Here is a 15,790-nt window from a genome sequence, read left to right on the forward strand (position 1 = left end):
GGGAGACCGGAGAGGGTAGTCGGGGTGGGGGGGGAGGCCAAGGGTAGGGGGTGCTAAGCTCAGGCTGTGGTGATAGAAAGCAAGCGAGAAAGATTTAAAAAAGAACTCCTGTAGGAAATATACAGGTTAACTTTGGCCTAACGTAATCACAGTTACAGCATCCAGTACTGTGTACGTAAAACATTTAACTGGCTTAGAAACAACGACACATGCTGTAACCAGATAAAAGGCAATAACATTGCTCATCAAACATGCGACTGTTACTTACGACGGTGATTGCACATCTCTTGTTTATAGGATAATAATTACACAGTATCATTTTAAGACGCAGTGTTGACATTGTAGCAATCATCCCTTGCCGCCTATTGTTTTTGAATGATTAGCAAGCTGTAACGTACTCGATGTGCACACCTCCTGCCAAAATATCTCCATATTATGCGCGTGGGAAAAGAAGTGTTGCAAAATTCGCACCTGCACAAACAACATGTTTTACTTGAGGGTGAGACTCATTGATCCAAATGATTCGTGTTTTTTTTTCTCAAAAGATATGTTAATACAAAGGTCAAGGTTTGTACAACAGGTTAATAACAAAGTGTAGAAATCAGCATTCTGACAATAAGGTTTTTGACAACAGACAGCCAACCGAGCACAAGGCAGGGGACATGAAGTGAACAATCAGAGATAATGGGGAACAGATGGAAATATTTGATAACAGACAGTCAAGGTTGAAAGTAGAAAAGAACACGATTTTTTTTTTTGTGTGTTTGAAACATACATTTACAGATGTCAAGGTGAAAGGAAAAACAGAACAGCAGAGAGCTAAGGGTCAATAGGTGGTGTGAAGGAGAACCAGAATGACAATAACACAAGAATGCTCCACAACATGAGGGGAGAGGTGACAGTGTGAAAAAGCTCAGACTTGGAAATGAGAGAGACCTGAAAGGTGGTGGTGCGCTGCATTCTTGTGGGATTGCAGTGAAGAGCAAGCAACAAATTTGGGGAAATAATTTCACAGGGAATAGATGAAAGGAGGTGAATATGAAGCTTAGACTTGGGGAGGGTAACAATATAGATGGTTTCTGGAATGGCACATGCAACTTTGAGGACGGCGATTGGGTGGCGGAGTGGGCGGGCAGGATGAGCAACGCAAGACAGCCAGGAAAATAACTCAAGGCTACCGATCCACCTGCGTTGAGAATAAGCAGACACCGAGACTCGGCCTCCTGCTAAGAGACACTAATGGCAGACAGGGAAGACCTGACATTTGACAGCCAAAAGGGAGGGAGGGGGGTTTTTGCCTAAAGCAGAAGAGGTCAGTCATTCATGTTCCATCAACTGAACCCCTTGTTCAAGGAAGATTGAACAACAATGTTTCCAAATTGTGCATTAAAGGTTCAATTTATAAAACAATGTTGTGAAGTATCTTGTTGCAAAAAAATTTCAACGGAAAGAGTTGAGAGGACATGTTTATCAGTGGATCACTCAATGATACGAGGGAATCAGATAACATTTAGAGAAGCAGGTACAGTGATAAGGGCTATTTAAATACAACATGACTATTTTTTGGTGAAGTAGGAGGTAAATAACCAAAAGCGAAACATGTATTTTAATAAAAAATTCACACCAAACTTATTTGAATAAACAGATCAAGTTAGGACTTAGCCCTTAGGGTGGGATTTAAAAAATTATTTTATTATCAATGGTCGAAGCCTAAAGAGCTGCACTATTTCAAACCATACCATGAGACTCTCAAAATCAGAGTACACAAGAAATGTAGAATGAGAACTAGTCTTGTGGTGAAGGCTAGTATCAATCTGTGTCAGCGGACAGGTAGAACAATGGATGAAATCAACAAGACCCCGGTTGGCTCCGACGAAAGGTTGGATGCCTGAAGCGTCAGCTTATCCTTGCTTTCCACGGCGGCGGATAGCATACCTCAACGGACATCCTATTTATTTCATCTATTACACAAGACATGAGTAACCAGTCTATATTGTTATAAATTGAACCGAAAATGGTGACACTTCATCCACTTAACTACAAGGCCACTCCTTTTCATGTTGGAGACTTAGCATGGTTTTAAAAAAAGCCTTGGGTGTTTTCTATGAAATGCATGCAATCAGTTCACATTTGTATATTATTGCTGAAATTGTTTTTTTGTAACATTCAAGAAAAACTTTTGAGCATTGATGATAAAATAAAGACAGAAAATGATAAGAAATTATTTTTCAACTTGGAATTCACTCAATTCTCAGCACCTCAAAGAGCCCAAACGTATGCCTCATCTACTTTTCCAAAGTTTAAGCACATAGGACATGAAAAGTTTGCTCGATCAACTTTGTGTAAGGTGCATCTCCAAACATCCATCCAGATCTTTCCAAGAAAATTTGGCACATTTCTGAATGATAGCGAGAGCAGATTTGTCATCAAAGCTCACCTCAAGAAGATTCCAACACCTTTTGAGTCTTCCCAGCCCTTGAATTTGCAAAGTGGCACTGTACTCAATATTTCCAGCAAAAAGTCTGTGTCCGAGTCATGAGGAGGTTTCACAAAAGGTCCAATCAGTTCTGCAAACGTTGATCTTTGCATCACCCATCAATCCTGTTACAGGTCCCCATTTTCCTTCTCCTCCTCCTACTTCCCCCATTTTACTCCTTACACTGCTAAATAAGAGTCAGATGTTCTACCATTGGCTTAACAAGATTAATGTGCAATTATTTCAATTATGATTTTTTTTTTTTAAACAATGCAAAAAGTATGGCACACCATGAACCACACAACATTCCTCAGAACTGATATTTGGCCAACAAATACATCAAGTGCATTTCAATGAGATGTGATGATGTTGACAAGAGTGCATGTTTTCCATTGGCAGCAAGTGTTGCACAACCAACAGACACGTTCACAAGTCACGACAGAGATAACAATGGTCACGTGCTCAGCATTTCAGAGAAATCTAAAAACAGCTAAAATGGTCGAGTTCATCCATGGATTCCTTAAAAGCTACAAAAAAAGCTCACATCTTACAGAAAATTAATGTGGGTTGCCATTTCAGCATATTATCTTCAGTTTGGTAAAATAAAAAGATATACAAGTAGAAAACCAGGAAAAAGGGGGGGGGGCGGTTTTAAAGGGCCATCTTCATATCATCATCATCATAATCATCAGCCTGTTTTCAGTCCACTGCAGGACAAGGCCACCCTCAGCTGTCATTGGGGGTATTGGCATACTCGTTTTGCTTGCCAGGTGTGGATAAGAATTTTTATTTGTTCAAGGTGCCAGCTATAATGTGCCTAGTCTTCAACAAAGGCACCATTTGATTGTCAACATTCACCAACAACCAGTGCTTGCGTGTGATTCCTCAGACTTGGCATCCTTCTGATTGATGCCACACACATCGATGAATCACCCTACTTGCGATGCACCAGGGTGACATTATATAAATGGGTTGAGATTTAAGCCCAGGCTAAACAGCTCAAAGGCAAATGCACATAAGCAATCCTGCCAACCAATAGATATATGTGCTAAAAAGTGAAATTCCTAAGACCCTCACACTTCTCTTCCTGTTTTTACAAAAAGCCCCCAAAAGATTCAATTGGGTCAGTTGGTTGCCATTTTTTGGAAGATTAATTTTTATATAGGAATGCATTTCATTCACTCCATGTGTGTACATGTACATGTTTTGATTGATTTGAGATTAGCCGAACACAAATGTGATGCTGAACATAGTTCAGTCCAAAATAAAAATGCCCGCTTTTAAACAATAAAACGTGCATTCGATGGAGAATGTTAGGCCTTGTAATATCTCAAGTTGAAAGTATTTTGTGGGGTTTGTCCACAACAAATGAGCTTTGCTTGCTGAAAGTTTGCTTCCTGGATGCAATTGTGTTAACTCATTTATTTTACAAAAGGAAACTTTGGGAAAGCAGCTTTGTGAAACTAACTGAATAACAGGGCAACTCACTGCCCTGTTAACTCGGAGGCCAATATAACCAGGTTTTACTCATGTAATTAGAACAGTGTTTATTCCATCCCAATACATATGTATGTATGTATATATGTATGTATACATATATATATTTATATATAGAAATATATTTATACATATATATTTATATATATATATATATATATATATATTTATACATATATATTTATATATATATATATATATATATATATATATATATATATATTTATACATATATATTTATTTATATATATATATATATATATATATATATATATATATATATATATATATATATATATATATATTTATACATATATATATTTATACATATATATATATATATATATATATATATATATATATATATATATATATATATATATATATATATATATATATTTATACATATATTTATATATTGATACATATATTTATACATTTACATATATTTATATATATATATATATATAAATATATATATATATATATATATATATATATATGTATAAATATATGTATAAATATATATATATATATATATATATATATATATATATATATGTATAAATATGTGTATATAAATATATATATATACAAATATATGTATATAAATATATATATATGTATAAATATATATATATATATATATAAATATATATATATATATAAATATATATATATATAAATATATATATGTATAAATATATATATATATAAATATATATGTATAAATATATATGTATGTATGTATGTATGTATGTATGTATATATATATATATATATATATGTATGTATGTATGTATGTATGTATGTATGTATGTATGTATGTATGTATGTATGTATGTATATATATATATATATATATATATATATATATATATATATATATATATATATATATATAGTACGAGTTGTTCTTCCACAATTTTTTTATTAGTCATCGATCAGACCAACAATTCATGCCAACTAAATGAGAAAAGTAGAAAGATTTATATTGATTATAACGACGAAAACTCGCATAATGCCGCAACATGTAGCTGTATGCATTTTTTGTGGAGTTATGAAATATTAGGCGGTGGAATGGTGAACTCATCAGAGGAACGTACGTGACTAGCTATTAATAGCTTTTATTACACGACTTAATTCTACCTGATATATTATTTTAAGAACCTCAATTTTCTGAGTGTTTTATATTCAACCTCTTTTAAAGGTCAAACACGATGAAATGTGGTTTTGCACTTCTTAGGTTCTAAGCATGTACAGCAATATTTATAAACACGACCAAATAACCTGGCCCAATGAACGGGGTAATCCTCCAAGAATTACAGACCGGTTAATCCCCCCACAATTGTCATACTTTAGTGCGACTCATAACACCCTCCTCCTCTCATAAGCTAATATGGCATAGATATTTAGATGGAGAGAATTGGGGTCCTCCCCTGACCCTGAACCTCTGGGACTATGAATTTCATCGACCACCCAAAACCTTCCAATGCATGTAACCCCATCCTCCATCCCCAGAAGTACGACCACCAGTTTTCAATACATTCTGGCCAAAGGTACAAAGTTGCATATAAGTCACACAGTCACACAGACGGACACAGTGATGTATGGTTGTTTCAAAACTTCGTCAGTGAATCTATATTTTGTATCCATGACAATTTGCAATTTGGAAAAAAGAAATTTCCAAAGCATTAAACTCATCTTTTGACTGTCTGGAGAAATAACCCCAAGAATTTTTTTTGGGGGGAGAAATGTGCTCCGTCTTCCTGAGCGGGCGGCTCGTGCTCCATCGCCCTGAGTAAGTTGTGAAATAACACCCGATTTACAAGCCGTCTGCTATATTTGCGTGTTTTAGAAATTACCGAGCCAAATTCTTTTTTCCACCATCACGTGCAGCTGCCTATAAAGATTAATGTTTGTGAGCATATCCCTCAAACGTCTTTCTAAATGCGATGGTGTTTTTCAGTGAACGCTACTCAAAGTTTTTGGGTTATATGTAGTATGTATTGGAATCGGTAATCACCACTGAATCCAACCTGCCAATTCCGGAAAAATTGCCGAGATCGGCAAAGCACTGGAGAGAGAGGGAGAGAGAGAGAGAAAGGGAGAGGGAGTGAGGGAGAGGGAGAGAGAGTGAGAGAGAGAGGTGGGGAGAGAGAGAGAGAGGGGGAGAGAGAGAGAGAAGAGAAGAGAAGAGAAGAGAAGAGAAGAGAAGAGAAGAGAAGAGAAGAGAGTTTGGATGAGTGAGTGAGAGAGAGAGAGAGAGAGTTTGGATGAGTGAGAGAGAGAGAGAGAGAGAGAGAGAGAGAGAGAGAGAGAGAGAGAGAGAGAGAGAGAGAGAGAGAGAGAGGGGGAGAGGGAGAGGGAGAGAGGGAGAGCTGGGATAAGTGAGCAGAGAGAGAGAGAGAGTTTGGATGAGTGAGAGAGAGAGAGAGTTTGGATGAGTGAGTGAGTGAGTGAGAGAGAGAGAGAGAGAGAGAGAGAGAGAGAGAGAGAGAGAGAGAGAGAGAGAGAGAGAGAGAGAGAGAGAGAGAGAGAGAGAGAGAGAGAGAGAGAGAGAGAGAGAGAGAGAGAGAGAGAGAGAGAGAGAGAGAGAGAGAGAGAGAGAGAGAGAGAGAGAGAGAGAGAGAGAGAGAGAGATTGGATGAGTGAGAGAGAGAGAGAGAGAGAGAGAGAGAGAGAGAGAGAGAGAGAGAGAGAGAGAGAGAGAGAGAGAGAGAGAGAGAGAGAGAGAGAGAGATTGGATGAGTGAGAGAGAGACAGACAGACAGACAGACAGACAGACAGACAGACAGACAGACAGACAGACAGACAGACAGAGAGAGAGAGAGAGAGAGAGAGAGAGAGAGAGAGAGAGAGAGAGAGAGAGACACAGACAGAGAGACAGACAGACAGTGAGAGAGTGAGAGTCAGAGAATGAGAGAGACAGAGAGTGAGTGAGAGTGAGAGTCAGAGAAAGAGACAGAACACATTCATAAAGCATTAGACATTATCTCTATATCTCTATCCATCTATCTTATGTCTATATCTATATCTATACCTATATCTATATCTATCTGACGACATATCTGGATGGCGGTTACGTCTGGACGGTGTTCGTCTCCGGACGTGTCCTTGTGGGGTTTGTCTTTGGACGTGTCCGGATGGGAGTTTGTCTCTGGATAGTTTGGATGCGTCCGAGCTGTGTTTATGTCCAGATGGGAATTTATCTCTAGATGTGTGCAGAAGGGAGTTTGTCTTCGAATGTGTGTCCGAGCAGTATTTATTGTATGACCGGTAGAAAATGGATTTTAGACTATTTTGTGTCCATCTTCAGTATTATTCTCTGTGGAAGCATTCTGATGAGACAGTATGAATCATCATTAACGCTCCACCGCACGTCTTCCTTCCCTTCTCCCACCCCTCCTCACTCCCTCTCCCTCCTCTCTCCTTTCCCCTCTACCTCTTGTGTGTCTCTGTCCGTCCGTCCGTCTATATCTCTATATCTCTATATCTCTATATCTCTATATCTCTATATCTCTATATCTCTATATCTCTATATCTCTATATATATCTCTCTCTCTCTCTCTCTCTCTCTCTCTCTCTCTCTCTCTCTCTCTCTCTCTCTCTCTCTCTCTCTCTCTCTCTCTCTCTCTCTCTCTCTCTCTCTCTCTCTCTCTCTCTCTCTCTCTCTCTCTCTCTCTCTCTCTCTCTCTCTCTCTCTCTCTCTCTCTCTCTCTCTCTCTCTCTAGATGGTATTTGCTAGTACAAGAACAAAAAAGCCATCAATCTGGCATTCTTCAGTGACTACTTCACAATTATAGATGAATGGCACTTCTTCGGTATGTTACATGGTAAAGGACCACAGGATGAAGTTGGCAGAATAGTTGAGATTTCGGCAGCCAAAGCAAGTCTCCAGCAACTAACAGATGAGCAGTTTCTCTCCCCAAAATTGTTGTATGACTGAGGAAACCTGCAGTTCTGGCATTACCTTCTGAATATGTTTAAAATGAAGAAATATATTAAGAAGAGGTTCGAATTGGGGAACTGGATTCCACGATCACCAGTTTAGGGGCAAAGTCATTCCATTCCATGCCTCCATCCCAGTTGAATCAACCAAGTGGAAGCTCCGAGTCATGCATTTGTCATTCTCCAGCATTATTAGGTATGTTAGTGTAAGCAACTGCAGAGAAGCACTTCATCTTGAAGTAATCTCAGGACATGTGATGTGTGAGTGTGATCACAACTTGTGGCTTGCTCATATTCCTGATGATGCTCCCAAAATCAGATGAAATGAAAATGTGATTCCTCCACCCAGTTGGGCCATCACCTGTATTATTTTTCCCCAAAGCGGCCTGATGAGCTGATTCTTTCAAGAAGATCAAATTCTTACAAAATTATACAACCACTCTCACGAGATGTATTTACAATTTGACAAAGGAGGTGGCAGTTGAAGCAGCCTCAGTCATTAAGCAGGGAAATATCCAAAATTCTCAGCCAAATGTGTGAGACTTGTTTCAGGGTGTCTACTGTTTCTCATCTGGTTAAATCTGGACAGTTTTTCAGATATTTGGACCGACTGGGTGCTTTCAGAATTTTAAACAAAGAATAAAGAAGCATGGCCAAGCCAAGTCAAATTTGACTCAGAACTGAATATAATTTGGCTAGCTCTTTTACACACAGGCACAGCTCAACTTCATTTTTGGTACAAATTTTGCTGTAAGCATGTAAAACAATGTTTCCCATTAATTTTTGCCATTAACCTCATTTTGGGGTCAAAGGTCACAAATAAATAATTTTCCCCCAATATTTTGAGTATGTTAATAAAACGATCATTTTTGGATTTCAAATGAAGCTGACTTTCCAGCACGATGTTTCTTTGTTATGTAGTTCAAAAATGAGAAAGTTAAGCTGTAACATTAGAAGTTAACTCTCTCGAGGCTGTAATTAGTCAATTATCTGTTAACTTCAAGCAAGGGAAAATTGATTCTCTGGAAAATCAGTCTGATGAGACAGTATGACAATGATTGGTGGACAGATTGACTTTTCGTTGTCTCATTGAAATAAGTGAGCTTTTTTGTGTGAGCAAGATTTTGTGGAGCTACAGTTATTCATTTTTTATTACTATTCAACATCAAACATACTCAAGTCGAGACATATCAATTCTGCAGTTTGAAGAAAACTTTGAAATGCCAAGATAGAGGCAGGTGTGACCTAACTTTCAAGCAACTAAAGGGCTCGTGGAAGGTAGCCATGGTCAACTTTGATTACACTTACTGTGTTTATTCTCACGCCCATGTAGTGTTTGAAATATTCCCTCCACCTATACCTCTTAGACTGGTAAAACACTTCATCCGTAATGTACGTTATATTAAGTACCTCCTCTAATAAGCATCATGTTACCATTTATAGATGCCCAAACAATGTTTATTCCACTCACTCATCCAAGTCTGCTTGTACACTCCATGGTCAGCTTTTCCCTATTGTCCCACTGCCAGCAGGTTACTCAAATCCTCTGTTTTTCTCTTCCACGAATTATATAGAAATCTACTTTGAAAGAAAATCAACTCACTGTACATGGCGAGCTTTAAACATTCTATAAGCAATACCAGCACTAGTATAGATGAGAAAAATCAAAGTATACACAAATTTAAAAAATACAACTTTGGTTAAATCAGAAATAATATTAGAATTGTCATTTGCTCTCCACAAAGACAATTAATGACAAAAAATTAATAATAATGCAATAAAAGTTGGAGGTGTTACTATGTTGTTGTAAATGTCGTATCGTTTTATTTATGTGACCGACTCCTGACGAGTGGCATACATTTGAGCGAACAATGGCTACATTCAGCAGTAGCATTGCTTGCTTGAGAATCTTGCTTCTCAGGGGAAACCAATATATATGTATATATATATATATATATATATATATATATATATATATATATATATATATATATATATATATATATATATATATACATATATATATATATATATATATATATATATATATATATATATATATATATATATATATATATATATATATATATATATATACATACACACACACACACACACACACACACACACACACACACACACACACACACACACACACACACACACACACACACACACACACACACACACACACACACACACGCATGGGAAAAGGGAGGGGTGCAGGATAGAGGTAACTGCATAAGAATGAATCACAGTTATCAACAATATTTACATCTTCTTTGATGGTGTATGTTTCCCTGCAAAATTCCACAATTTTAAGTAGCAATTTGGAAAAAAAATAAAAAAGAAGTAAACTTTGAAAATCAAGAAGCTATGTTTCTTTCAAGCCTTACTCGATGAACTTGATACTCCATCAGTTTACTCATTTTACTTACAATGACCCAATTTTTACAATTAACTTTAATAAAAGTCAAGATGTTATTTATTCTATCATTAACTTGTGCATTTCACATTGGCAATCAAACCTTCCCCCACCACTCAGGCACTCCGATTACATATAACCCTGATCTCTGAATGCAAAGGGAAAATGTAAAAACTAATCGTAAAGGTTGCATGGCCAAATATGGGTTTCTATTTTAATTCACATTATGTCTAACATTCGCCTTGGACGAGGAAAAAAAAAAAAATCAAGGCATGATTTTGAGTGAAAATTTATGCATAATTGTAGAGGCAAATATCAATGGATGGGGGGTGAGGATGGCAGGGGGTAGGGATTAGCCATATTTCAGCATCCATAAGGGTATTTGATACTCCCAAGTATTTCATGTTTATTGCTATTTGTTAGTTGTACAAGGGTCGGTAAAACGAAAGTAATGCCTCTTATTTTATTTCCCACTAAATATAATTACAATTCCAATGGAACTTACAGGGAATATACACATGTATGTAGCAAATATAAAGTTATTTTTCAAATAGTCTCTGTGAACTGCAATGTACTTTAATCTGACATGTTTTCCAGTGTCACTGCGGTTGCAGGCTGACCACTTTGAGGCTTGTTGTTGATATTGGTTTCCCCGCTCTTGAAACGCTTTATCCAATGTCTAACGGTGCTCACATCAATAGTAGTCACACCATTCACATTATTTAAATGCCTATGAATATCCACTGGAAAAACCTCTTCCACACTAAGAAATTCAATAACTGTTCTCTGCTTAGTATGTACACATCTGGCAGGGCAGCCATTTTCAAAGCATGGTGTGGTGATGTCACGTGACCAATCACAGTGCAGCTCAACATAAAATTGGCAGGACATACAAACCTTTCATTGTGATCTCGCGTAGCTTTCCTACAACACTTTCGTTACAAACTGAAAAATAAGAGGACTTACTTTCGTACTGACCCTTGTATTTAAGAGACATAATTGTAAAGTTACAATATTTATATACTAACAAATACCACCCCTCACTTTGCCGACGGGAATAGTAAGAGGGGAGAGAAAGAGGGGAGAGAAAGAGGGGAGAGAAAGAGGGGAGAGAAAGAGGGGAGAGAAAGAGGGGAGAGAAAGAGGGGAGAGAAAGAGGGCGGAGAGAGAGAGAGAGAGAGAGGGGGGGTGAGGAGGTGGAGAGGGAGCGAGAAGGGGTGGGAGAAGGGAAGGCAACATGAGGTGAGAGAGGGTCAGGCAGACGTGTGGTGGAGTGTTAATTACGATTCATACTGTCTCATAAAAATGATTCTGCATAGAAGAACAGTGAAGATGGAAACAAAATAATGTGTGAAATCCATTTTCTACCGGTCATATATTAAATTCAGCCTGGAGCCAAACACCACCCGGAAACGTCCGGAGATAAACAGTCCGGAGAGAAACACCACCCGGACATGTCGAGAGACAAATACCACCCCGGCACGACCGGAGACAAACTTCTGTGCGGACATAAACACCGCCAGGAGACAAACATCGCCCGGACACGTCCAGAGCCAAACACCGCACAGACACAACCACCATCCAGACACGTCAAAAGAAAGGGGGGTGGGTAGAGAGAGGTGTGGGAGGAGGGTGTTGCACTGTATTAGGAGGGGTAGAGGGAGGAGAGGACAAAGAGAGAGAGGGGAGGGGGTAGGGAAGTTAGCAGAGAGAATGTTATGCTTCATGAACACACACACACACACACACACACACACACACACACACACACACACACACACACACACACACACACACACACACACACACACACACACACACACACACACACACACACACACACACACTATCGGCAATTTTTCAGTAATCGGATGATTGGAATCAGTGGAATTACCAACTACCGTACGTACTGGATACAACCAAAAAACCTTGAGTTGCTTTCACCTTTGTTTTGGGGAAACTTCAAAAAACAATTTTTTAAAACAGCTTTGATTATAGACGTCTCAAAGATACGTGCTGCCAATCATCATGTGACGGGTGGAAAAAAATTGGTTCTGTAATTTAGAAAATACATTAATATGGCAAACGACTCAGAAATCGTGTGTTATCAAATATATTTTGCTTTGAAACTCACAAAGAGAAACCATATAACCTTTATAAAGTACATCCGGTTCATCATGTCCCACCTACCTTGTCGCAATTGCTGACAATTCATCTTGATCGGGCCATGAACTGTACCGCAATCGACTGCATGACGCTCGGCAAGAGGCTTGAGCACACCAATTAAATGGTTGATAAGGAATGGCTGGGCTTGGCAAGTGATAGCAAACCGATTGGTCATGCCAAAAAACGAAACTGCCGATTTCTTAACATTTTCAGATTTCACTCCAGATTTCAAGTCATTTAATCCACATGATCCGATTCTCGAAACTCAAATTATATTTCTGTTGTGTACTTGAATTAGTCCATGAGAGTAGATCATGGAAAAATCACATCATATATTTTATAATGCATGAAATCACTCAAGCTCCTAATTTGAAAACTATAGCACTTCTAAAAGCAATGTGTAGAGAAATTCATAGGTATGTAGATGAAGTATGAGATCATTGAAGAAAGTGAAAAAAAAACATTTTGAGCGCTTTATCATTCATAAACCGTTGGGCCCTGTTCCAACTCGAGGCATTGTTGAGCAGGCCAAACAAAATGGCGAATCTCCAGGAATTAAGCAAATTAAGCATCCTACTGAAAATCGAAGCCAATATCCCAGGAAAACTAAAAAAAAAAGTCGAAAATTTTCCAAAAACAAAAATATCTGCAAATAAAATTGGGCCTGTGTACAGGTCCTGTCTGCTCACTGCAGGTAGACAATGGAACTGATGCTGGCACTGGGTGCTCGACAAGGGTAACAAGAACCGCTTCTGCCTCATATTTTATAACTTTTGCTGTGCTTACATTAAAAATTACAACTGCAAACTTTTAAATAAAGACCTCATTCGAATCACTAATTATTGATTTACTAATTACCAGTTGATATTTAGCTATTTGCAGGATGCAAGCACAATGGACTTTTAAAACAGTCGAAAGACCAGACTTTACACATTAAAAAGGAAGCAATTACATGTGATTCCTTTGTCGATGTCTCCGATCTATGATGTGCAGAAGTAGTGATACGTTTTAAACACATGGAATTTCCTCCCAGCAATGGCCAATGAGCATGACCGATGGCACGATCACAGGGTAACTGGAAGGCCACCAGGCCAGCTGAGGACATACCAGTATAAGGACATCGATCTGGCTGTGTTGGCCAATGGGCACACCCCACGGGTGCTTCAATGAATCCTTTTGGGATTATAAAAGTGCTGGTGTCATTTTGCATGTGGCTAGTGTTGGTACCTGCTTTCCAGTCTTCGCGGTCTGCGTTTGTGTTGTTTGGTTTACGTTCGTGTCTTCGGTGCCTGCTGCCAATATTCCCCTCTTCAACTTCGGGCTGCTGTTGCGTGTGCTGCCGCTGGTCTTCTGGAGAGAGGAGAGAGGTCTCCACCATGAGCCGAGACCCACACCGTACTGCTACGTGCCCGGACAGGACCCCAACGGTCAACCAGACTGAGGACGTACCCACACCGCATGCATGAGCAGACAGGTTCTTTGTCTCGTCAAACCCCCTGCTATTCCCCATGTTTCCAGTGGCGTGAATTACAGTGAATGAGTAAGGTGTATTTCCTAAGCCATTGTGGTTCCAGTGGTGCATTGTATGCAATATATTTAGTCAATTGTGATGACCGCTGTGCAGCCGTGCTCTCCCCTTCTCCTCAATTGCTCTGTTAAGATGTACCCGGTTTGATGAAAACGCGTGTGGTCATCAGGAGCAGCCTCCATAAAACATATAATAATTAGCCGATTAACCAGTTATATGGACAGATTGGGTAACGGCAATATATATATATATATATATATATATATATATATATATATATGTATATATATATATGTATATATGTATATATATGTATATATATACATATATATACATATATATATATATATATACATATATATATATATATATATATACATATGTACATACATATATATATATATATATATATATATATACATATATATATATATATATATATATATATATATATATATATATATATATATATATATATTAGACAACTAGTGGTTAGTCAAGTTGGATGTTGCACAATGCATGAATTTAAGTGCAAGTGAGCATTTTTATTTTTATTTATCCAACCCATCGATCATTATGGCACCCAAAAGATCATCTGATTCAAACCAAACAGAAGAAGAGGAGGAAAATAATGACAACGGAGGTTAAACTTGATATCCTGAATAAATGATCAGTTTCTGCATCATCTTTGGCCAGATAATATGGTGTGAATGAATTAACCATTAGGACAATACAGAAGTCTGAAGATAAAATCCGTACAGGAGCAACCACCATTGCAACATATTTTTTATACACTGTACAATATATGTTAATTTTTATTCAGTAACAAGGTGAGTTGTTTTGTTCTAATACAGTGTGGTACAATTATATATTATACCAACTTATTTTAATGTGTATTTAATCATTCTGCACCATTCCATGCAAATAAATGTAAAACATACCAAAAAATTACCCCCGTGCAGTAGTGATGGTCATCTCTGCGAGAAAATATATAGCCTCCTGAAGGTAGGGCAGTTTTTGCAAACTTTGAAGTCACGTGACGCGAAAACGAAAGCGAATATCGAAAATCCGGCCTGACAAAATTTAGATATTGTCCCATAGATTTATATGCCACAATCAAATTCAAGATCGCTTGAGAAATGTCGGAGGAGATAGATTTTGAAAATCGTCATTTTCGCATTTTTTGCCAACTTTGAAGTCACGTGACACGAAAACGAAAGCGAATATCGAAAATCCGCCCTGACAAAATGTAGATATTGCCCCATAGATTCATATTCCACAATAAAATTCAAGATTGCTTGAAAAATGTAGGAGATAGATTTTGAAAATTGTCATTTTCGCATTTTTTGCCAACTTTGAAGTCACGTGACACGAAAACGAAAGCGAATATCGAAAATCCGCCCTGACAAAATTTAGATATTGTCCCATAGATTCATATTCCACAATAAAATTCAAGATCGCTTGAGAAATGTAGGAGATAGATAGATTTTGAAAATCGTCATTTTCGCATGAAAATCGTCATTTTCGCATTTTTTGCCAACTTTGAAGTCACGTGACACGAAAACGAAAACGAAAGCGAATATCGAAAATCCGGCCCCATCAAAATTTAGACATTGTCCCATAGATTCATATGCCACAATCAAATTCAAGATGGCTTGAGAAATGGCGGAGGAGATAGAATTTGAAAATCGTCATTTTCGCAACTTCAAAGGCCTCGTGACCTTGACCTTGACCTTCGGTGACCTTG

General features: G+C 37.8%; 1 protein-coding gene across 1 annotated transcript in view; it reads right to left on the reverse strand.

Annotated features, from left to right (window-relative positions):
* Nucleotides 1–15,790, reverse strand: part of LOC147035008 (uncharacterized) — a 221,335-nt gene that overhangs the window by 82,435 nt on the left and 123,110 nt on the right. The window contains exon 5 of the mRNA XM_085892377.1: nucleotides 13,743–13,952. Within this exon, the coding sequence (XP_085748503.1) occupies nucleotides 13,743–13,952 (210 nt within the window). The remainder of the gene's footprint in view (nucleotides 1–13,742; nucleotides 13,953–15,790) is intronic.

This window comes from Eptatretus burgeri, chromosome 1, assembly GCF_056783735.1.
Source record: "Eptatretus burgeri isolate ZD-2024b chromosome 1, Ebu_testis_v1, whole genome shotgun sequence".
Taxonomy (NCBI): Eukaryota; Metazoa; Chordata; class Myxini; order Myxiniformes; family Myxinidae; genus Eptatretus; species Eptatretus burgeri.